The sequence below is a fragment of the Scyliorhinus canicula genome, chromosome 2, assembly GCF_902713615.1.
Source record: "Scyliorhinus canicula chromosome 2, sScyCan1.1, whole genome shotgun sequence".
Taxonomy (NCBI): Eukaryota; Metazoa; Chordata; class Chondrichthyes; order Carcharhiniformes; family Scyliorhinidae; genus Scyliorhinus; species Scyliorhinus canicula.
Window position 1 is genome coordinate 132,490,803 of NC_052147.1, and position 24,535 is coordinate 132,515,337.

Sequence of the window (24,535 nt, forward strand, 5' to 3'; positions counted from 1 at the left end):
TGTGATGCCGAGAACACAGTGAATGAGCAGTGTGATGCAGAGACACAATGAATGAGCAGTGTGATGCACAGACACAGTGAATGAGCAGTGTGATGCAGGGAACACAGTGAATGAGCAGTGTGATGCAGAGACACAGTGAATGAGCAGTGTGATGCACAGACACAGTGAATGAGCAGTGTAATGCAGAGAACACAGTGAATGAGCAGTGTGATGCAGGGAACACAGTGAATGAGCAGTGTAATGCAGAGACACAGTGAATGAGCAGTGTGATGCAGAGACACAGTGAATGAGCAGTGTGATGCAGAGAACACAGTGAATGAGCAGTGTGATGCACAGACACAGTGAATGAGCAGTGTGATGCACAGACACAGTGAATGAGCAGTGTGATGCAGAGACACAGTGAATGAGCAGTGTGATGCACAGACACAGTGAATGAGCAGTGTGATGCACAGACAGTGAATAAGCAGTGTAATGCAGAGAACACAATGAATGAGCAGTGTAATGCAGGGAACACAATGAATGAGCAGTGTGATGCAGGGAACACAGCGAATGAGCAGTGTGATGCACAGACACAGTGAATGAGCAGTGTGATGCACAGACAGTGAATGAGCAGTGTGATGCACAGACAGTGAATGAGCAGTGTAATGCAGAGAACACAGTGAATGAGCAGTGTAATGCAGAGAACACAATGAATGAGCAGTGTAATGCAGGGAACACAGCGAATGAGCAGTGTGATGCACAGACACAGTGATGAGCAGTGTGATGCACAGACAGTGAATGAGCAGTGTGATGCACAGACACAGTGAATGAGCAGTGCGATGCAGAGAACACAGTGAATGAGCAGTGTGATGCACGAGAACACAGTGAATGAGCAGTGTGATGCAGAGGAACACAGTGAATGAGCAGTGTGATGCAGAGAACCACAGTGAATGAGCAGTGTGATGCAGAGACACAGTGAATGAGCAGTGTGATGCAGAGAACACAGTGAATGAGCAGTGTAATGCAGAGAACACAGTGAATGAGCAGTGTGATGCAGAGAACACAGTGAATGAGCAGTGTGATGCAGAGAACACAGTGAATGAGCAGTGTGATGCAGAGAACACAGTGAATGAGCAGTGTAATGAAGAGAACACAGTGAATGAGCAGTGCGATGCACAGACACAGTGAATAAGCAGTGTAATGCAGAGACACAGTGAATGAGCAGTGTGATGCAGAGAACACAGTGAATGAGCAGTGTAATGCAGAGACACAGTGACATGAGCAGTGTGATGCAGAGAACACAGTGAATGAGCAGTGTGATGCAGAGAACACAGTGAATGAGCAGTGTGATGCAGAGAACACAGTGAATGAGGAGTGTGATGCAGAGAACACAGTGAATGAGCAGTGTGATGCAGAGAACACAGTGAATGAGCAGTGTATTGCAGAGAACACAGTGAATGAGCAGTGTGATGCAGAGAACACAGTGAATGAGCAGTGTAATGCAGAGAACACAGTGAATGAGCAGTGTAATGCAGAGAACACAGTGAATGAGCAGTGTGATGCAGAGACACAGTGAATGAGCAGTGTGATGCAGAGACACAGTGAATGAGCAGTGTGATGCACAGACACAGTGAATGAGCAGTGTAATGCAGAGAACACAGTGAATGAGCAGTGTAATGCAGAGAACACAGTGAATGAGCAGTGTGATGCAGAGACACAGTGAATGAGCAGTGTGATGCACAGACACAGTGAATGAGCAGTGTAATGCAGAGAACACAGTGAATGAGCAGTGTAATGCAGAGAACACAGTGAATGAGCAGTGCGATGCACAGACACAGTGAATGAGCAGTGTGATGCAGAGAACACAGTGAATGAGCAGTGTGATGCACAGACACAGTGAATGAGCAGTGTGATGCAGAGAACACAGTGAATGAGCAGTGTGATGCGGAGAACACAGTGAATGAGCAGTGCGATGCAGACACAGTGAATGAGCAGTGTAATGCAGTGAACACAGTGAATGAGCAGTGTGCTGCACAGACACAGTGAATGAGCAGTGTGATGCACAGACACAGTGAATGAGCATTGTGATGCAGAGAACACATTGAATGAGCAGTGTGATGCAGAGAACACAGTGAATGAGCAGTGTGATGCAGAGAACACAGTGAATGAGCAGTGCGATGCAGAGAACACAGTGAATGAGCAGTGTGATGCACAGACACAGTGAATGAGCAGTGTAATGCAGAGAACACAGTGAATGAGCAGTGTGATGAAGAGAACACAGTGAATGAGAAGTGTGATGCGGAGAACACAGTGAATGAGCAGTGTGATGCACAGACACAGTGAATGAGCAGTGCGATGCACAGACACAGTGAATGAGCAGTGTAATGCAGAGAACACAGTGAATGAGCAGTGTGATGCACAGACACAGTGAATGAGCAGTGTAATGCAGAGAACACAGTGAATGAGCAGTGTAATGCAGAGAACACAGTGAATGAGCAGTGTGATGCAGTGAACACAGTGAATGAGCAGTGTGATGCACAGACACAGTGAATGAGCAGTATGGTGCAGTGAACACAGTGAATGAGCAGTGTAATGCAGAGAACACAGTGAATGAGCAGTGTGATGCAGGGAACACAGTGAATGAGCAGTGTGATGCACAGACACAGTGAATGAGCAGTGTGATGAAGAGAAGACAGTGAATGAGCAGTGTGATGCAGTGAACACAGTGAATGAGCAGTGTGATGCAGGGAACACAGTGAATGAGCAGTGTGATGCACAGACACAGTGAATGAGCAGTGTGATGCACAGACACAGTGAATGAGCAGTGTGATGCACAGACACAGTGAATGAGCAGTGTGATGCAGAGAACACAGGGAATGAGCAGTGTGATGCAGAGAACACTGAATGAGCAGTGTGATGCAGAGACACAGTGAATGAGCAGTGTGATGCAGAGAACACTGAATGAGCAGTGTGATGCACAGACACAGTGAATGAGCAGTGTAATGCAGAGAACACCGTGAATGAGCAGTGTGATGCACAGACACAGTGAATGAGCAATGTGATGCAGAGAACACAGTGAATGAGCAGTGTAATGCAGAGAACACAGTGAATGAGCTGCGTGACGCCGAGAACACAGTGAATGAGCAGTGTGATGCACAGACACAGTGAATGAGCAGTGTAATGCAGGGAACACAGTGAATGAACAGTGTGATGCACAGACACAGTGAATGAGCAGTGTAATGCAGGGAACACAGTGAATGAGCAGTGTGATGCACAGACACAGTGAATGAGCAGTGTGATGCACAGACACAGTGAATGAGCAGTGTGATGCCAAGAACACAGTGAATGAGCAGTGTGATGAAGAGAACACAGTGAATGAGCAGTGTGATGCAGACACAGTGAATGAGCAGTGTGATGCACAGACACAGTGAATGAGCAGTGTGATGCCAAGAACACAGTGAATGAGCAGTGTGATCCAGAGAACACAGTGAATGAGCAGTGTGAGGCAGAGAACACAGTGAATGAGCAGTGTAATGCAGGGAACACAGTGAATGAGCAGTGTGATGCACAGACACAGTGAATGAGCAGTGTGATGCACAGACACAGTGAATGAGCAGTGTGATGCACAGACACAGTGAATGAACAGTGTGATGCACAGACATAGTGAATGAGGAGTGTAATGCAGGGAACACAGTGAATGAGCAGTGTGATGCCGAGAACACAGTGAATGAGCAGTGTGATGCAGAGACACAATGAATGAGCAGTGTGATGCACAGACACAGTGAATGAGCAGTGTAATGCAGGGAACACAGTGAATGAGCAGTGTGATGCACAGACACAGTGAATGAGCAGTGCGATGCACAGACACAGTGAATGAGCAGTGTGATGCAGAGAACACAGTGAATGAGCAGTGTGATGCAGAGAACACAGTGAATGAGCAGTGTGATGCAGAGACACAGTGAATGAGCAGTGTGATGCAGAGACACAGTGAATGAGCAGTGTGATGCAGAGAACACATTGAATGAGCAGTGTGATGCAGAGAACACAGTGAATGAGCTTCGTGACGCAGAGAACACAGTGAATGAGCAATGTGATGCACAGACACAGTGAATGAGCTGCGTGACGCAGAGAACACAGTGAATGAGCTGTGTGATGCACAGACACAGTGATTGAGCAGTGTAATGCAGAGAACACAGTGAATGAGCAGTGTGATGCAGAGAACACAGTGAATGAGCAGTGTAATGCAGAGAACACAGTGAATGAGCAGTGTAATGCAGAGAACACAGTGAATGAGCAGTGTGATGCACAGACACAGTGAATGAGCAGTGTAATGCAGAGAACACAGTGAATGAGCAGTGTAATGCAGAGAACACAGTGAATGAGCAGTGTGATGCAGAGACACAGTGAATGAGCAGTGTGATGCAGAGACACAGTGAATGAGCAGTGTAATGCAGAGAACACAATGAATGAGCAGTGTGATGCAGAGAACACAGCGAATGAGCAGTGTGATGCACAGACACAGCGAATGAGCAGTGTGATGCACAGACAGTGAATGAGCAGTGTGATGCAGAGAACACAGTGAATGAGCAGTGTGATGCACAGACGCAGTGAATGAGGAGTGTGATGCGGAGAACATATTGAATGAGCAGTGTGATGCAGAGAACACAGTGAATGAGCAATGTGATGCAGAGACACAGTGAATGAGCAGTGTGATGCGGAAAACATAGTGAATGAGGAGTGTGATGCAGAGAACACAGTGAATGAGCAGTGTAATGCAGAGAGCACAGTAAATGAGCAATGTAATGCAGAGAACACAGTGAATGAGCAGTGTGATGCCGAGAACACAGTGAAAGAGGAGTGTGATGCAGAGAACACAGTGAATGAGCAGTGCGATGCACAGTCACAGCGAATGAGCAGTGTAATGCAGAGAACACAGTGAATGAGCAGTGTGATGCACAGACACAGTGAATGAGAAGTGTGATGCGGAGAACACAGTGAATGAGCAGTGTGATGCAGAGAACACAGTGAATGAGCAGTGTGATGCACAGACACAGTGAATGAGCAGTGTAATGCAGAGAACACAGTGAATGAGCAGTGTGATGCAGGGAACACAGTGAATGAGCAGTGTAATGCAGAGACACAGTGAATGAGCAGTGTGATGCAGAGACACAGTGAATGAGCAGTGTGATGCAGAGAACACATTGAATGAGCAGTGTGATGCAGAGAACACTGTGAATGAGCAGTGTGATGCACAGACACAGTGACTGAGCAGTGTGATGCACAGACACAGTGAATGAGCAGTGTGATGCAGAGACACAGTGAATGAGCAGTGTAATGCAGAGAACACAATGAATGAGCAGTGTGATGCAGAGAACACAGTGAATGAGCAGTGTGATGCACAGACACAGTGAATGAGCAGTGTGATGCAAGAACACAGTGAATGAGCAGTGCGATGCAGAGAACAAGTGAATGAGCAGTGTGATGCAGAGAACACAGTGAATGAGCAGTGTGATGCAGAGAACACAGTGAATGAGCAGTGTGATGCAGAGAACACAGTGAATGAGCAGTGTGATGCAGAGAACACAGTGAATGAGCAGTGTGATGCAGAGAACACAGTGAATGAGCAGTGTATGCAGAGAGCACAGTGAATGAGCAGTGTAATGCAGAGAACACAGTGAATGAGCAGTGTGATGCACAGACACAGTGAATGAGCAGTGTGATGCACAGACACAGTGAATGAGCAGTGTGATGCCGAGAACACAGTGAATGAGCAGTGTGATGCAGAGAACACAGTGAATGAGCAGTGTGATGCAGAGAACACAGTGAATGAGCAGTGTGATGCAGAGAACACAGTGAATGAGCAGTGTGATGCACAGACACAGCGAATGAGCAGTGTGATGCACAGACACAGTGAATGAGAAGTGTGATGCGGAGAACACAGTGAATGAGCAGTGTGATGCAGAGAACACAGTGAATGAGCAGTGTGATGCAGAGAACACAGTGAATGAGCAGTGTGATGCACAGACACAGCAAATGAGCAATGTGATGCACAGACACAGTGAATGAGCAGTGTGATGCACAGACACAGTGAATGAGCAGTGTGATGCGGAGAACACAGTGAATGAGGAGTGTGATGCAGAGAACACAGTGAATGAGCAGTGTGATGCAGAGAACACAGTGAATGAGCAGTGTATTGCAGAGAACACAGTGATTGAGCAGTGTGATGCAGAGAACACGGTGAATGAGCAGTGTAATGCAGAGAACACAGTGAATGAGCAGTGTAATGCAGAGAACACAGGGAATGAGCAGTGCGATGCAGAGACACAGTGAATGAGCAGTGTGATGCAGAGACACAGTGAATGAGCAGTGTGATGCACAGACACAGTGAATGAGCAGTGTAATGCAGAGAACACGGTGAATGAGCAGTGTAATGCAGAGAACACAGTGAATGAGCAGTGTGATGCAGAGACACAGTGAATGAGCAGTGTGATGCACAGACACAGTGAATGAGCAGTGTAATGCAGAGAACACAGGGAATGAGCAGTGTAATGCAGTGAACACAGTGAATGAGCAGTGCGATGCACAGACACAGTGAATGAGCAGTGTGATGCAGAGAACACAGTGAATGAGCAGTGTGATGCACAGACACAGTGAATGAGCAGTGTGATGCAGAGAACACAGTGAATGAGCAGTGTGATGCGGAGAACACAGTGAATGAGCAGTGCGATGCAGACACAGTGAATGAGCAGTGTAATGCAGTGAACACAGTGAATGAGCAGTGTGCTGCACAGACACAGTGAATGAGCAGTGTGATGCACAGACACAGTGAATGAGCATTGTGATGCAGAGAACACATTGAATGAGCAGTGTGATGCAGAGAACACAGTGAATGAGCAGTGTGATGCAGAGAACACAGTGAATGAGCAGTGCGATGCAGAGAACACAGTGAATGAGCAGTGTGATGCAGAGACACAGTGAATGAGCAGTGTGATGCACAGACACAGTGAATGAGCAGTGTAATGCAGAGAACACAGTGAATGAGCAGTGCCATGCACAGACACAGTGAATAAGCAGTGTGATGACAAGAACACAGTGAATGAGCAGTTTGATGCACAGACACAGTGAATGAGCAGTGTAATCCAGAGAACACAGTGAATGAGCAGTGTAATGCAGAGAACACAGTGAATGAGCAGTGTGATGCACAGACACAGTGAATGAGCAGTGTCATGCACAGACACAGTGAATGAGCAGTGTGATGCACAGACACAGTGAATGAGCAGTGTGATGCAGAGAACACAGTGAATGAGCAGTGTAATGCAGAGAACACAGTGAATGAGCAGTGTGATGCACAGACACAGTGAATGAGCAGTGTGATGCAGAGAACACAGTGAATAAGCAGTGTGATGCACAGACACAGTGAATGAGCAGTGTGATGCAGAGAACACAGTGAATGAGCAGTGTGATGCACAGACACAGTGAATGAGCAGTGTGATGCACAGACACAGTGAATGAGCAGTGTGATGAAGAGAACACAGTGAATGAGCAGTGTGATGCACAGACACAGTGAATGAGCAGTGTGATGCAGAGAACACAGTGAATGAGCAGTGTGATGCACAGACACAGTGAATGAGCAGTGTAATGCAGAGAACACAGTGAATGAGCAGTGTGATGCAGAGAACACAGTGAATGAGCAGTGTGATGCACAGACACAGTGAATGAGCAGTGTGATGCAGAGAACACAGTGAATGAGCAGTGTGATGCCAAGAACACAGTGAATGAGCAGTTTGATGCACAGACACAGTGAATGAGCAGTGTGATGCAGAGAACACAGTGAATGAGCAGTGTGATGCGGAGAACACAGTGAATGAGCAGTGCGATGCAGACACAGTGAATGAGCAGTGTAATGCAGAGACACAGTGAATGAGCAGTGTAATGCAGAGAACACAGTGAATGAGCAGTGTGATGCACAGACACAGTGAATGAGCAGTGTGATGCACAGACACAGTGAATGAGCAGTGTGATGCAGAGAACACAGTGAATGAGCAGTGTGATGCAGAGAACACAGTGAATGAGCAGTGTGATGCAGAGACAGAGTGAATGAGCAGTGTGATGCAGAGAACACAGTGAATGAGCAGTGTAATGCAGAGAACACAGTGAATGAGCAGTGTGATGCAGAGAACACAGTGAATGAGCAGTGTAATGCAGAGACACAGTGAATGAGCAGTGTGATGCACAGACACAGCGAATGAGCAGTGTGATGCACAGACACAGTGAATGAGCAATGTGATGCAGAGAACACAGTGAATGAGCAGTGTAATGCAGAGACACAGTGAATGAGCAGTGTGATGCACAGACACAGCGAATGAGCAGTGTGATGCAGAGACACAGTGAATGAGCAGTGTAATGCAGAGAACACAGTGAATGAGCAGTGTGATGCAGAGAACACAGTGAATGAGCAGTGTGATGCACAGACACAGTGAATGAGCAGTGTGATGCAGAGAACACAGTGAATGAGCAGTGTGATGCACAGACACAGTGAATGAGCAGTGTGATGCAGAGAACACAGTGAATGAGCAGTGTGATGCATAGAACACAGTGAATGAGCAGTGTGATGCACAGACACAATGAATGAGCAGTGTGATGCACAGACACAGTGAATGAGCAGTGTAATGCCGAGAACACAGTGAATGAGCAGTGTGATGCACAGACACAGTGAATGAGCAGTGTGATGCAGAGAACACAGTGAATGAGCAGTGTGATGCGGAGAACACAGTGAATGAGCAGTGCGATGCAGACACAGTGAATGAGCAGTGTAATGCAGAGAACACAGTGAATGAGCAGTGTGATGCACAGACACAGTGAATGAGCAGTGTGATGCACAGACACAGTGAATGAGCAGTGTGATGCAGAGAACACATTGAATGAGCAGTGTGATGCAGAGAACACAGTGAATGAGCAGTGTGATGCGGAGAACACAGTGAATGAGCAGTGTGATGAAGAGAACACAGTGAATTAGCAGTGTGATGCAGAGAACACAGTGAATGAGCAGTGTGATGCACAGACACAGTGAATGAGCAGTGTGATGCACAGACACAGTGAATGAGCAGTGTGATGCACAGACACAGTGAATGAGCAGTGTAATGCAGAGAACACAGTGAATGAGCAGTGCGATGCACAGACACAGTGAATGAGCAGTGTGATCCCAAGAACACAGTGAATGAACAGTGTGATGCACAGACACAGTGAATGAGCAGTGTAATGCAGAGAACACAGTGAATGAGCAGTGTGATGCAGGGAACACAGTGAATGAGCAGTGTGATGCCAAGAACACAGTGAATGAGCAGTGTGATGCAGAGAACACAGTGAATGAGCAGTGTGATGCAGAGAGCACAGTGAATGAGCAGTGTAATGCAGAGAACACAGTGAATGAGCAGTGTGATGCACAGACACAGTGAATGAGCTGTGTGATGCACAGACACAGTGAATGAGCAGTGTGATGCACAGACACAGTGAATGAGCAGTGTGATGCAGAGAACACAGTGAATGAGCAGTGCGATGCACAGACACAGTGAATGAGCAGTGTGATGCCAAGAACACAGTGAATGAGCAGTGTAATGCAGAGAACACAATGAATGAAAATGGGATGCAGGGAACTCAGTGAATGAGCCGTGTGATGCAGAGAACACACTGAATGAGCAGTGTGATGCAGACAACACAGTGAATGAGCAGTGTGATGCAGGGAACACAGTGAATGAGCAGTGTAATTCAGAGAACACAGTGAATGAGCAGTGTGATGCACAGACACAGTGAATGAGCAGTGTGATGCAGAGAACACAGTGAATGAGCAGTGTGATGCAGAGAACACAGTGAATGAGCAGTGTGATGCAGAGACAGAGTGAATGAGCAGTGTGATGCAGGGAACCCAGTGAATGAGCAGTGTGATGCACAGACACAGTGAATGAGCAGTGCAATGCACAGACACAGTGAATGAGCAGTGTGATGCAGGGAACACAGTGAATGAGCAGTGTGATGCAGAGACACAGTGAATGAGCAGTGTGATGCAGAGAACACAGTGAATGAGCAGTGTGATGCAGAGAACACAGTGAATGAGCAGTGTGATGCACAGACACAGTGAATGAGCAGTGTGATGCAGAGAACACAGTGAATGAGCAGTGTGATGCAGAGAGCACAGTGAATGAGCAGTGTGATACAGAGAACACAGTGAATGAGCAGTGTGATGCACAGACACAGTGAATGAGCAGTGTAATGCAGAGAACACAGTGAATGAGCAGTGTGATGCACAGACACAGTGAATGAGCAGTGTGATGCACAGACACAGTGAATGAGCAGTGTGATGCACAGACACAGTAAATGAGCAGTGCGATGCACAGACACAGTGAATGAGCAGTGTAATGCAGAGAACACAGTGAATGAGCAGTGTGATGCACAGACACAGTGAATGAGCAGTGTGATGCAGAGAACACAGTGAATGAGCAGTGTGATGCACAGACACAGTGAATGAGCAGTGTGATGCAGAGAACACAGTGAATGAGCAGTGTGATGCACAGACACAGTGAATGAGCAGTGTGATGCAGAGAACACAGTGAATGAGCAGTGTGATGCACAGACACAGTGAATGAGCAGTGTGATGCAGAGAACACAGTGAATGAGCAGTGTGATGCACAGACACAGTGAATGAGCAGTGTGATGCCAAGAACACAGTGAATGAGCAGTTTGATGCACAGACACAGTGAATGAGCAGTGTGATGCAGAGAACACAGTGAATGAGCAGTGTAATGCAGAGAACACAGTGAATGAGCAGTGTGATGCAGAGAACACAGTGAATGAGCAGTGTAATGCAGAGAACACAGTGAATGAGCAGTGTGATGCAGAGAACACAGTGAATGAGCAGTGTGATGCACAGACACAGTGAATGAGCAGTGTGATGCAGAGAACACAGTGAATGAGCAGTGTAATGCAGAGAACACAGTGAATGAGCAGTGTGATGCAGAGAACACAGTGAATGAGCAGTGTGATGCACAGACACAGTGAATGAGCAGTGTGATGCACAGACACAGTGAATGAGCAGTGTAATGCAGAGAACACAGTGAATGAGCAGTGTAATGCAGAGAACACAGTGAATGAGCAGTGTGATGCAGAGAACACAGTGAATGAGCAGTGTGATGCACAGACACAGTGAATGAGCAGTGTGATGCAGAGAACACAGTGAATGAGCAGTGTGATGCAGAGAGCACAGTGAATGAGCAGTGTAATGCAGAGAACACAGTGAATGAGCAGTGTGATGCACAGACACAGTGAATGAGCTGTGTGATGCACAGACACAGTGAATGAGCAGTGTGATGCACAGACACAGTGAATGAGCAGTGTGATGCAGAGAACACAGTGAATGAGCAGTGCGATGCACAGACACAGTGAATGAGCAGTGTGATGCCAAGAACACAGTGAATGAGCAGTGTAATGCAGAGAACACAATGAATGAAAATGGGATGCAGGGAACTCAGTGAATGAGCCGTGTGATGCAGAGAACACAGTGAATGAGCAGTGTGATGCAGACAACACAGTGAATGAGCAGTGTGATGCAGGGAACACAGTGAATGAGCAGTGTAATTCAGAGAACACAGTGAATGAGCAGTGTGATGCACAGACACAGTGAATGAGCAGTGTGATGCAGAGAACACAGTGAATGAGCAGTGTGATGCAGAGAACACAGTGAATGAGCAGTGTGATGCAGAGACAGAGTGAATGAGCAGTGTGATGCAGGGAACCCAGTGAATGAGCAGTGTGATGCACAGACACAGTGAATGAGCAGTGCAATGCACAGACACAGTGAATGAGCAGTGTGATGCAGGGAACACAGTGAATGAGCAGTGTGATGCAGAGACACAGTGAATGAGCAGTGTAATGCAGAGAACACAGTGAATGAGCAGTGTGATGCAGAGAACACAGTGAATGAGCAGTGTGATGCACAGACACAGTGAATGAGCAGTGTGATGCAGAGAACACAGTGAATGAGCAGTGTGATGCAGAGAGCACAGTGAATGAGCAGTGTGATCCAGAGAACACAGTGAATGAGCAGTGTGATGCACAGACACAGTGAATGAGCAGTGTAATGCAGAGAACACAGTGAATGAGCAGTGTGATGCACAGACACAGTGAATGAGCAGTGTGATGCACAGACACAGTGAATGAGCAGTGTGATGCACAGACACAGTAAATGAGCAGTGCGATGCACAGACACAGTGAATAAGCAGTGTGATGCAGAGAACACAGTGAATGAGCAGTGTGATGCACAGACACAGTGAATGAGCAGTGTGATGCAGAGAACACAGTGAATGAGCAGTGTGATGCACAGACACAGTGAATGAGCAGTGTGATGCAGAGAACACAGTGAATGAGCAGTGTGATGCACAGACACAGTGAATGAGCAGTGTGATGCAGAGAACACAGTGAATGAGCAGTGTGATGCACAGACACAGTGAATGAGCAGTGTGATGCAGAGAACACAGTGAATGAGCAGTGTGATGCACAGACACAGTGAATGAGCAGTGTGATGCCAAGAACACAGTGAATGAGCAGTGTGATGCACAGACACAGTGAATGAGCAGTGTGATGCAGAGAACACAGTGAATGAGCAGTGTAATGCAGAGAACACAGTGAATGAGCAGTGTGATGCAGAGAACACAGTGAATGAGCAGTGTAATGCAGAGAACACAGTGAATGAGCAGTGTGATGCAGAGAACACAGTGAATGAGCAGTGTGATGCACAGACACAGTGAATGAGCAGTGTGATGCAGAGAACACAGTGAATGAGCAGTGTAATGCAGAGAACACAGTGAATGAGCAGTGTGATGCAGAGAACACAGTGAATGAGCAGTGTGATGCACAGACACAGTGAATGAGCAGTGTGATGCACAGACACAGTGAATGAGCAGTGTAATGCAGAGAACACAGTGAATGAGCAGTGTAATGCAGAGAACACAGTGAATGAGCAGTGTGATGCAGAGAACACAGTGAATGAGCAGTGTGATGCACAGACACAGTGAATGAGCAGTGTGATGCAGAGAACACAGTGAATGAGCAGTGTGATGCACAGACACAGTGAATGAGCAGTGTGATGCAGAGAACACAGTGAATGAGCAGTGTGATGCAGAGAACACAGTGAATGAGCAGTGTGATGCACAGACACAGTGAATGAGCAGTGTGATGCAGAGAACACAGTGAATGAGCAGTGTGATGCAGAGAACACAGTGAATGAGCAGTGTGATGCAGAGACAGAGTGAATGAGCAGTGTGATGCAGGGAACCCAGTGAATGAGTAGTGTGATGCACAGACACAGTGAATGAGCAGTGCAATGCACAGACACAGTGAATGAGCAGTGTGATGCAGGGAACACAGTGAATGAGCAGTGTGATGCAGAGACACAGTGAATGAGCAGTGTAATGCAGAGAACACAGTGAATGAGCAGTGTGATGCAGAGAACACAGTGAATGAGCAGTGTGATGCACAGACACAGTGAATGAGCAGTGTAATGCAGAGAACACAGTGAATGAGCAGTGTGATACAGAGAACACAGTGAATGAGCAGTGTGATACAGAGAACACAGTGAATGAGCAGTGCGATGCACAGACACAGTGAATGAGCAGTGTGATGCCAAGAACACAGTGAATGAGCAGTGTGATGCAGAGACACAGTGAATGAGCAGTGTGATGCAGGGAACACAGTGAATGAGCAGTGTAATGCAGAGAACACAGTGAATGAGCAGTGTGATGCACAGACACAGTGAATGAGCAGTGTGATGCACAGACACAGTGAATGAGCAGTGTGATGCACAGACACAGTGAATGAGCAGTGCGATGCACAGACACAGTGAATGAGCAGTGTGATGCCAAGAACACAGTGAATGAGCAGTTTGATGCACAGACACAGTGAATGGGCAGTGTAATGCAGAGAACACAGTGAATGAGCAGTGTGATGCAGAGAACACAGTGAATGAGCAGTGTGATGCAGAGAACACAGTGAATGAGCAGTGTGATGCACAGACACAGTGAATGAGCAGTGTGATGCAGAGAACACAGTGAATGAGCAGTGTAATGCAGAGAACACAGTGAATGAGCAGTGTGATGCACAGACACAGTGAATGAGCAGTGTGATGCAGAGAACACAGTGAATGAGCAGTGTGATGCACAGACACAGTGAATGAGCAGTGTGATGCAGAGAACACAGTGAATGAGCAGTGTAATGCAGAGAACACAGTGAATGAGCAGTGTGATGCAGAGAACACAGTGAATGAGCAGTGTAATGCACAGACACAGTGAATGAGCAGTGTGATGCAGAGAACACAGTGAATGAGCAGTGTGATGCACAGACACAGTGAATGAGCAGTGTGATGCAGAGAACACAGTGAATGAGCAGTGTAATGCAGAGAACACAGTGAATGAGCAGTGTGATGCAGAGAACACAGTGAATGAGCAGTGTGATGCACAGACACAGTGAATGAGCAGTGTGATGCACAGACACAGTGAATGAGCAGTGTAATGCAGAGAACACAGTGAATGAGCAGTGTGATGCAGAGAACACAGTGAATGAGCAGTGTGATGCACAGACACAGTGAATGAGCAGTGTGATGCAGAGAACACAGTGAATGAGCAGTGTGATGCACAGACACAGTGAATGAGCAGTGTGATGCAGAGAACACAGTGAATGAGCAGTGTGATGCAGAGAACACAGTGAATGAGCAGTGTGATGCACAGACACAGTGAATGAGCAGTGTGATGCACAGATACAGTGAATGAGCAGTGTAATGCCGAGAACACAGTGAATGTCTTCATATTAGGTTAACATAAATTCATGTTGTTGATGCAGTGATGGCCGAGGTTTGTGGTTGGCCAGCCTGGCTGAGATGTATCTGTTCTGTGGAACAGATGGCCATAGAGATTGTCAGAATATTCATTGGAGTTTAGAAGAGTGAGAGGGAATCTCATGTAAAATTCTAACTGAATTAAACAGGGTAGATTCAGAAAGAATGTTCCCGTGGTGGGGAAGTCCAGAACTAGGGGTCACAGTTTGCTGGTAGGAATTTGAAGCTGTCAACCAACTCCACCTCGGCCCTGTTGATGAAGACAGGGGTGTGTACAATACTTTGCTTCCTGAAGTCAATGACAAGCTCTTTAGTTTTGCTGAATTGAGGGATAGATTGTTGTCGCTGCACCACTCCACTAGGTTCTCTATCTCCCTCTTGTATTCTGACTCATCATTGTTTGAGATCGGACCCACTATGATCGTGTCGTCAGCAAACTTTTAGATGGAGTTGTGGCCAAATGTTGCCACGCAGTCGTGTGTGTACAGGGAGTATAGTAGGGGGCTAAATATGCAGCCTTGCATGGCACCCGGTATTGAGGACTATCATGGAGGAGGTGTTGTTGTTCATTCTTACTGATTTTGGTCTGTGGGTCAGAAAGTCAAGGATCCAGTTGTAGAGTGATGAACCAAGTCCAAGGTTTTGGAGCTTTGATACGAGTTTGGCTGGGATTATGGTGTTGAAGGCGGAGCTGTAGTCAATAAATAGGAGTCTGATGTAGGAGTCCTTGTTGTTGAGATGCTCCAGGGATGAGCGTAGGGTCAGGGAGATGGCGTCTGCTGTGGACCAGTTGTGGCGGTATGCGAATTGCATTCAGGGAGTATGGAGTTAATGTATCTAATGACCAACCTCTCGAAGCTCTTCATTATGTTTGATGCCAAGGCCATCGGACGATAGTCATTGAGACACGTTGCCTGGTTCTTCATTGGCACCGGTATGATGGTGGTTTTCTTGAAGCAGGTGGGAACCTTGGAACAGAGAAGGGAGAGGCTGAAGATGTCCACGAACACCTCTGCCAGCTGGTCCGCGCAGAATCTGAGTGCACGACCAGGGACCCCTTCTGGGCCTTCTGAGGGTTCAAGGGATAAGGAGGAAGGCGGGTTCAGGGTATTGAACTTGATGATCAGCCATGATCATGATGAATAGTGGATCAGGCTCGAAGGGCCGAATGGCCTCCTCCTGCTTCTATTTTCTATGTATGTTTCTATGTCAGACCTGAACAGCTGTCTGCTGGTGATGGTGAATCGTTGTTACCAATTCAAGAGGGAATCAGAGAGTGCATTCGCAGTGAGAAGAGTTATACTTCTATAAGTCTTTTTGAGACTCACACAGGAGCCAACTCTACCCACGCATCCCCCTTGGGCCAGAACATCCCTCAGGCATCAAGATGAGAAAGAGTTGCCCGAGGAAGCAGTGGCACATCTTACTAGCCCATACTCTGCCAGCTCTGTTACAGACACTATTCAGGGATGTAGAGTGTGTGTATAGTTAGTGGCACAGGGTGAAAGTCACTGTACCAGAGTGCAGGAGGAGGTGTCAGAGTGAGAGACGTCTGTGCACAGTCCCTTTCGGAGGACGGTGGAAAGTCATGATGATGCTCCAGTGGGCGGGAATCTGGAGCCTCACAGGTCACTATTTGGAACATGGTATTTAGATAATCAGCGGTTGTGAGTCAGTGAGAGCTCAAGGGCTGGAAATGGAGGAGATCATCACTGTCATCAGCTCCACATTGTCCCTGGGCTCAACCACATGAGCTCTGACCATGAGAGATTGACCAGGCTCATGGAGAGACTCATGCAGCAGCACTCAGAGTGGATGCAAGAGCAGTTACTTGACCAGGAAAGGATGCAAATCTCACTCAGTATCCTGGATCAGCCAGTTCAGAATATGAGCACTGACATCCCTGGATTACCTGAGAAGCCGCATATTGTTAACAGGACGATCACAATGTTATTGGTTCCTCTTGTGCGAGATGCTTTATTTGCATGAATGCTGCAAGATACAATCCTATCAGTGGGCGTGATCGAATGGAAAAGTTTCCAAGTGTCATTTGTGACAGGTTTTGCTGGGGGAGTCCCTCCGGCTCTGTTGGCGAGTTGCTCACCACTGTCTAACTACACTTAGTCTTGGGGCCTTGGGGAGGTTCTTCCCGCTCAAACCTACACTTAGAATGATTTTTATCACTGGGGAGCTGAACCCTCTGGCCAGACCGGCTCCTCAGAGATCGGGCCACCATTTTGGAAGGTAGCCCTGATCTCGAAGTGGGCTTGTGGGTCCACCCCCCACCCATGGGCAATGTCACCCACCCTCACACACATTGGCACTACCCCCTGCCCCCCAAGTGATGACACCCCGCTATGGGGCCATTGAGGGCCCCCCTTTTCAGGTACCATGACCTCCGTTTTAGGACCCCCAACCTTCATCCCCCAAACTTCCAAAGGCCCCTTCATACCCACCCTGTACCTCCCTCCACCTTTCATAACCCTCCCCCTCCCTCCATCCTCTTTTCATGGGCAAGGCTTCCCTTGGTAGTGCAACCCTGACACCTAGGCACCGCCAAACTGGAAGTGGTCCTGCTGGCTTTACAGTGCCACCTGGACACCTTCCCAGTGCCATGGTGGCAGTGCCAATGTGCCAGCCTGGTAGATCCAGAGGGAGGGCCAGAGAAACACCATGCCCTGTCCCTGACTACACAGGGGCATGTGATGGCCCGGGAGACTCCCCCCCCCCCTCTCTCCCCCGGGGCCGTTCACCTGGTCCATGTTTGTGTGGACCAGTACTGAGTGGTGCCCGGCTGGTGACCCCCTGCAGAGGTTGTTTGATTCCGGGGGCCCGGTGAGCATGCCTAAGTGGGTTTAAACCTGACTTAGGCGGACGAGGCTTGGTCGTGCCCATTGTGGGTGGGATCCTGATTCCGACCTCGTGAGATCTACTGGCTACCGGGAAGCCCGCGGAAAGCTTCTCCCGGCATCTACTCGCCGTGTCACGCTCCCATGATGCGGCCAGTAGATCGTACCCAGCGTGCATAAGGTTTGAAAACTGACATTGTGTTTCACTCAGCTTTGTGAGCATGGTTTAACTATGCACTATTTGGCCATATGAGTCCCTCATTTATAGTCATTAGTGCACATATGAGGGAGTCAGTTTGTGAATAACTTGTTACCATGTGTGTTTGCAATATGATGAGGTCCATGGTTATGATGGCGAGAGTTTCAGAATAAGGATGTGACTGAGTCAAACTCATTGATGTTTTTCCTCTCCCTTGTTGGAGATGTGCAATCCATTGAATAGTTGTGGAGCCGATCTACAAGTTTTTTTAGTTCAGAGTAGCCATAGTCACAGTTCACCATAAACTGCTTTCCCCTTTGAGAACTGACATGTTGTAATTTAACCTGAGGGTTGAGGGTCACCACACCACAGGCGAGAGGCAAGGTTGAGAAGGCAGGGCCTTCATGAATCACCTCAGCCATTACAGGAATTGAACCCACGTTGTTGGCCTCCTCCTGCGTCACAATCCAACCGTCCAGCCAAATGAGCTAAATTGGACCCCAATTGTCACCAGGGACTTGCTGAAAGTAGTTGTGATATCGGAAGATGGAATGAGATTCTATTTTGCACAAGAACCCATCTGGCGGTGATCCCTCTCCACAGAGTCAGCCCTGGCTACATGGTCCTGCCACCCAACAGCTCTGCCATTGGCTGTTCCTCATCAGTTCTGGAATCTTCTGAATGGACAGGGGCTTCTTCCTCCTCAAAGGTTGCAGCTCTGCTCCTGGCCTCATTGTCATCAGTTTATATGCCCGTCTGCTGCACAACATTGTGCAGCTTGCAGTGCACCACTCCTGCTCTTGATTCCTTTGCTGGAGCATATTACAGAGCTCCTTCTGAGCGATCGAAGCCTTTGAGGCGCATCTTTAAAATGCCAAGTCCCTGCTTGATGGTACTCCTGGTGACTACATGGCTATTGTTGTAGTTGCTATGTCTCTATTTGTGTGCTCCTAAAGTGTGTCATTATCCACATTATTAAAAGGTAGCCAATCAGAGATCAGCATTAGTTGCTGAAACAGGAAGTTGGGAACTCCTTAGTATGAAGGAGTCATAGTAGCTGTCAGAGAACCTTGCACACACAATGAAGGAAGACCTTATGTGGTCACAAATTACCTGGACATTGAGTGAGTGGGAGGATGTTTGGTTGATAGAGGTGTCCCCATGTTGAGTTGGGGCTTTGTGGCAATGTGGGTGCAATCAATAACATCCTGCAGCTGAGGGAAGCCTCCCAATTGGTCAAAAACTGTGACTCTCTGAATCTGAGACGTTCAATTAGAGAAATTAATGTGAGCCCCCACACAAGCAATCAGGGCAATGAAGCTGTATGTGGTGACTGCGATATACCCCACACATCTTCTGATGGAAGGATCCTGAGGTACAGACGTTGAGAGCGATGGTTATCTTTGCAGGAGAGAGAGGCTGTTGGATTGTGGCTTGAGATGCTGCTGGACCATGCGGCATACGTCTGTCACCAACTCACGGCTTAGCCTCGGTCGCCTTTTGCAGCGGTTCTCCATCATATTGAGGTAGGATGTCAATGATGTGTATACCCGCCTCGCAGGGTAACACCTGATTTTGCTGCCTCTCTTCCCCCTCCTTCCTGGTGTGCACACAGCAGCCTCTTCCTCCTGACCATCTTCCCTCCCTCTAGCCTCCGGTTACTCACGGTGACTGGCTTCAACAGCCTCTCCTGCGAGGGTGCCATGTCCATCCTTTGCACAAAGTACCCTTCTCCAGCAAAAAAGATCTTTCTGGCACCTGGATGCAGGAGCCAGATGGGGCAGCCCCGCGAGCAGCAGCCCCACCACCTTGGGTTAAGGGAAGCTGGTTGGAATTGATTTTGTGCCACTTCTGAGTGGCAATCCAACAGGAATACTCTACCTCGCCAAAGGGGTCCCCGGGTAACCAAAGCAATACATCAAGTTCAGATCTGCTCTTACCAGGTTAACGCTGCAGACTTTGGGTTTCACACTCCTCGGTGACCAAGACTAAAGTGGAAGCAGCTGGTGATTTAAATGACCAGCTGCCTCTGTACAATTTGCACATGTGAAACATGAAAAGCAAACCGTCCTCTGTTCCAATATTCAGTTATATCATGTAACTATGCTTGTTGTTTCTATTTCAAACCCTTTCTAGTCCACCAATAGCACTTCTCATTGTGGGTGGCGTAAATATCACATTCAGTATGGCAAATGCTGCCTCCATAAGTTCGAACATGAATGGAATTATTGCATTGCTTCAATTGCTGCCGTCTCGCTCATATGCAAAGCTCTGTTGATCTCACAAAGATAATCTCCACTGATTCAGATACGTTAAAATACTCCCAGCAGCTCTGCCATTCAGTTCAATCTGAGCTGATCCATATCTTAACTCCATCTATCAGCCTTGGTTCCTTAACCCTTTAATATCCTTGCCTCACAAAAGGTTTGTTTTGAAATTCTACAATCACACCTTTAAGTAACTATGTTTGGCTTTTTACTTCCAAGTAAGGGATTAAAACTTGAGGTGAAAAGTTTGTGCAATACGTTTTGATGTGATGTCAAACCAGAAGCCCCATCTGTAGGTTGTGCGTACCCTGCAATCTAAAACCAGAGGGGCCCTACAATTGGGCTTGATCTCACATGGACCAAAATCATACAGGGTTCCTTGTACCCGGACAGGAGGTGGTTCTTGGATTAATGGTTGACTGTGGCTCCTCATCCTTGATACAGCCACGACTTTACAGCCTGCAAATGGCTCATAGCTGAGCTACGATGGAGGACCATCTGGACAAGGCACTGCTGGAACTGTGTTCCTGGTGTTCCAGGAGAGGACAGAGATGGTGCTGCCACTTAACAGTGCTGAGACACAGCAGTATTGGCGAACCCCGCTCAAAAGTTCCTGTGGTTCCTACGATTTGTATGCAATGAATTGTTCTCCAGCAATGAAATCTGATCTCCCAGCTGAAACAGCAGCCACATTTGTCACAAAGGATGATTCTTCAGATTGGAGTATTTTAGGCCATTTTGTGAAGCATGGTCGGGTGTCCAGTTCCAGAGATACCAGCTAATCACCTTGTCCCCAATACCACACCCATTCTCCACTCCAGGGCCTCGACTCTGCAAGCACAGTATTCATCTCTCAACCTACATCACTAAACAGATTATTCAATCATTTATCTCAGTTATTGTTTGTGGGATATTGTTACATGCGAAGTGGCTGCTGTGCTTCCTACATTGTGTTTCATTGACTTCAAAAGACTTTGGGACACTTAGAACTGGAGAAAGATGCTGTAGAAAGTTTACAAGAATACTGCCAGGGCCAGAGAAGAGCAGCTATGAGGAGAGCTTGGATAGGTTGGCCTTATTTTCTTTGGAGCAAAGAAGGCTGAGCGGTTACTTTTTTGAAAATAAATTTGGCCTACCCAATTCTTTTTTTTTCCAATTAAGGAAATTTAGCGTGGCCAATCCACCTACTCTGCGTATCTTTTTGGGTTGTGGGGGTGAGACCCTTGCAGATACGGGGAGAATGTGCAAACTCCACACAGACAGTGACCCAGGGCCGGGATTTAACCCAGGTCCTAGGCACCGTGAGGCAGCAGTGCTAAACACTGCGCCCTCGTGCTGGCTGAGGGGTGACTGAATTCAGGTGTACAAAACTATGAGGGGAAGCGATAGAACGGACAGGATAAAATTGTTTCCCTTGGTGAATAATTCTAGAACTGGGAACATAGATTCAAGATAAATAGCAGAAGATGTAGAGGGAAATGAGGAAGAACCTTTTTACGCAGAGGGTAGTGGAAGTCTGGAATTCACTTCCCAAGGTGGTAGTAAAGGCAGAAACCCTAAACATTTTTTAAAAAGTACCTGGATCTGCACCTTAAGTGCTGTAAGCTACAGGGCTGCGGATTGAGTTCAGGAAGGTGGACTTAGAAAGAGCACCTGGGTGTCCTCGGGCTGGCATGGACAAGATGGGCCGAATGGCCTCCTTAGAACATAGAACATAGAACACTACAGCGCAGTACGGGCCCTTCGGCCCTCGATGTTGCGCCGACCTGTGAAACCATCTGAAGCCTATCTGACCTACACTATTCCATTTTCATCCATATGTCTATCCAGTGACCACTTAAATACCCTTAAAGTTGGCGAGTCTACTACTATTGCAGGCAGGGCGTTCCACACCCCTACTACTCTCTGAGTAAAGAAACTGCCTCTGACATCTGTCCTATATCTCTCACCCCTCAATTTAAAGCTATGTCCCCTCGTATTGGTCATCACCATCCGAGGAAAAAGACTCTCACTGTCCACCCTATCTAACCCTCTGACTATCTTATATGTCTATACTATACTATAGTACTTCTGTACTATAACGTTTCTACGATTCTACCGTTCTAAATTCAAGTCTTTTGTTTCCAATGGGGGTTAATGGTAACCGGTTTGGGGAGCATCATAATTCTGAATCTGTCTCCTGCTCACAATCCCAATCAGCTGGAATCACTTGATCACTTTTGGGTGGAGGGACCTAACCCGAGGTCAGGACGTGAGGCTAATTGATAAATCATTGTTAATGCAGCATAGGCATATTGAGCTGGTTGCCTGTTGCCCCATCTGGAGCTATCGGCTTTAATCCCAATTTCCTACCCTTTCCTCGTGTCCTTTTAGATTCTTCCTTTCCAAATACTTACTAATTCCACATTTTAATAATCTTGTGTGGAAACATTTCTTCTAACTCTGTCCTGTGTTTTGTTTCCCAATGTTCACAATATGTCACCATCTGAAAGTCACTCTTCCCTATTTACTTGCGCAAAACTTTTCAACAGTTTCAAACTCCCCGTCCATTCTCCCTTTAATCTTTTCTGTTAATGAGGGAAAAGGATGAAGTCTTTCCTCTTCAGCCTAATCTCTCATTCTTCGAGAACTCCACCTCTTTCCATGGTTCTAATATTTCAATTACATAGCCATGCTCAGAAATAGAACAGCTTACAAATGCACCAGAACGTCCTTGATTTAACATTCAATACCATGTGGGTAATATGGAGGGCTTGTGGCACAGTGGGCATCATTCCTGCCTCTGAATTAGAAGCTTTGCGTTCAAGTCCCGCCCCAGATCTAGATGACCCGGATAGGTGAGTTCATAACATGGCCGAACAGGTTGAGTATCAACCTGTAAATCCTTCCAACGCACACCAATGGTGAGCGATATGAGTGGGCGAGATTCCTGGTCAGCCAAGAGACGGGGAGAAAGTTGGAGCCTTTACTGACACCGTGCGTAGCTCCGGACTATAACATGCCTGTAAATGTATAAGCTGCCACAGCAACACGGGCTCCCTGAGTGAACCGTAACACACCATCATCACCTCCACATGGACCCCATTTTCTCCTCTGGATGAAATGAGAAACACTTATATTTATATAGCAAGTTTCAAGATCTTAAGAGCATCCCAGAGTGCTTTACATTCAATTCAGTGGTGTTGAAGTCACTGTTGCAATGAAAAATGAAAATGAATGAAAATCGCTTCTTGTCACGAGTGGGCTTCAATGAAGTTACTGTGAAAAGCCCCTAGTCGCCACATTCCGGCGCCTGTTCGGGAAGGTCTGCAAGGGAATTGAACCGTGCTGCTGGCCAGCCTTGGTCTGCTTTAAAAGCCAGCGATTTAGCCCAGTGTGCTAGGAAACACAGCAACCATTTTGTACACAGCAAGATCCCACCAACAGCAATGTGATAATGACTGGATAATCTGCATCTGGTATGTTGGTTGAGGGATAAATATTGACCGGGGAAAATGCCATTGCTCTTCTTCAAAGCGGTGCCATGGAATTGCTTGCGTCCGCCTGCTGGGGCAGTTTAACTCCCTACCTGACTGCTGGTACCTCTGACAATGCAGCACGTATTCAGTACTGCGCTAAGGAGTATCTGCCTGGATTGTGGCCTTAAATCCCTGGAATGGGTCTCGAGTCCCATTGCTGACTACCATGGAGCTAAGGCTGATGCAGTAATCAGTTTAGTCAATACAGACATGAGACAGTCTGGGAATTTCTAGGTCTGTGCGGCTTGACTGTGTCCACCAGCTAAACCAGCTAAGCAGCTCTCCAATAGCCCATGGGAAGTAACACTTGCCACAGGGTGCAGAAAAAGCTGACTGTGCAGTAATTCTTAAAGAAAAGAGGGCGATTGCCCGTTATGGCAAGGGAGTCTGAACATTGGAAGGTAACAAGACTGAGGAGGAGACGAGTCGAAAAGAGCAAGGATAATTACCTGGCATGTTGAAGGCCTCCAGAAGGCAGATGATGAAGATGGCAAACTGACCCAGGTGCTGCATGATGCTCCTATTGCTCTGTGGGGAGCTGGCACAATGAGTATTATAGTCACGATAAAACCTGTCAGCTGACAGGATGTGGTCGCTTCCAGTAGACGCCCCAACCCAGAAAACAATACTATGTGGGAGGCTGACAAAGGTAATTTTCAACTGACTGTTCATAAAACAATCTTGCAGCACTTCCCAGTTTGTTGATGCTGACACATTCAGAGCTGCACCATTCTTACCAAGCAGCAGAACAGTTAGACTGAGTTCACACTGCCTGATTTACACAACTTTATCAATCAGTTGTACTTTTAAAATCCTATAGAATTATAGAACAGTATAGAATAGTA

At 47.2% G+C, this 24,535-nt stretch overlaps 1 protein-coding gene across 1 annotated transcript in view; it reads right to left on the reverse strand.

Annotated features, from left to right (window-relative positions):
- The window catches only part of LOC119958447 (T-cell-specific surface glycoprotein CD28 homolog), a 54,805-nt gene extending 30,583 nt beyond the window's left edge, over positions 1–24,222 (reverse strand). The window contains exon 1 of the mRNA XM_038786990.1: positions 24,140–24,222. Coding sequence (XP_038642918.1) covers positions 24,140–24,203 — 64 coding nt within the window. The 5' untranslated portion in view covers positions 24,204–24,222. The remainder of the gene's footprint in view (positions 1–24,139) is intronic.
- Between the last annotated feature and the right edge of the window lie 313 nt (positions 24,223–24,535).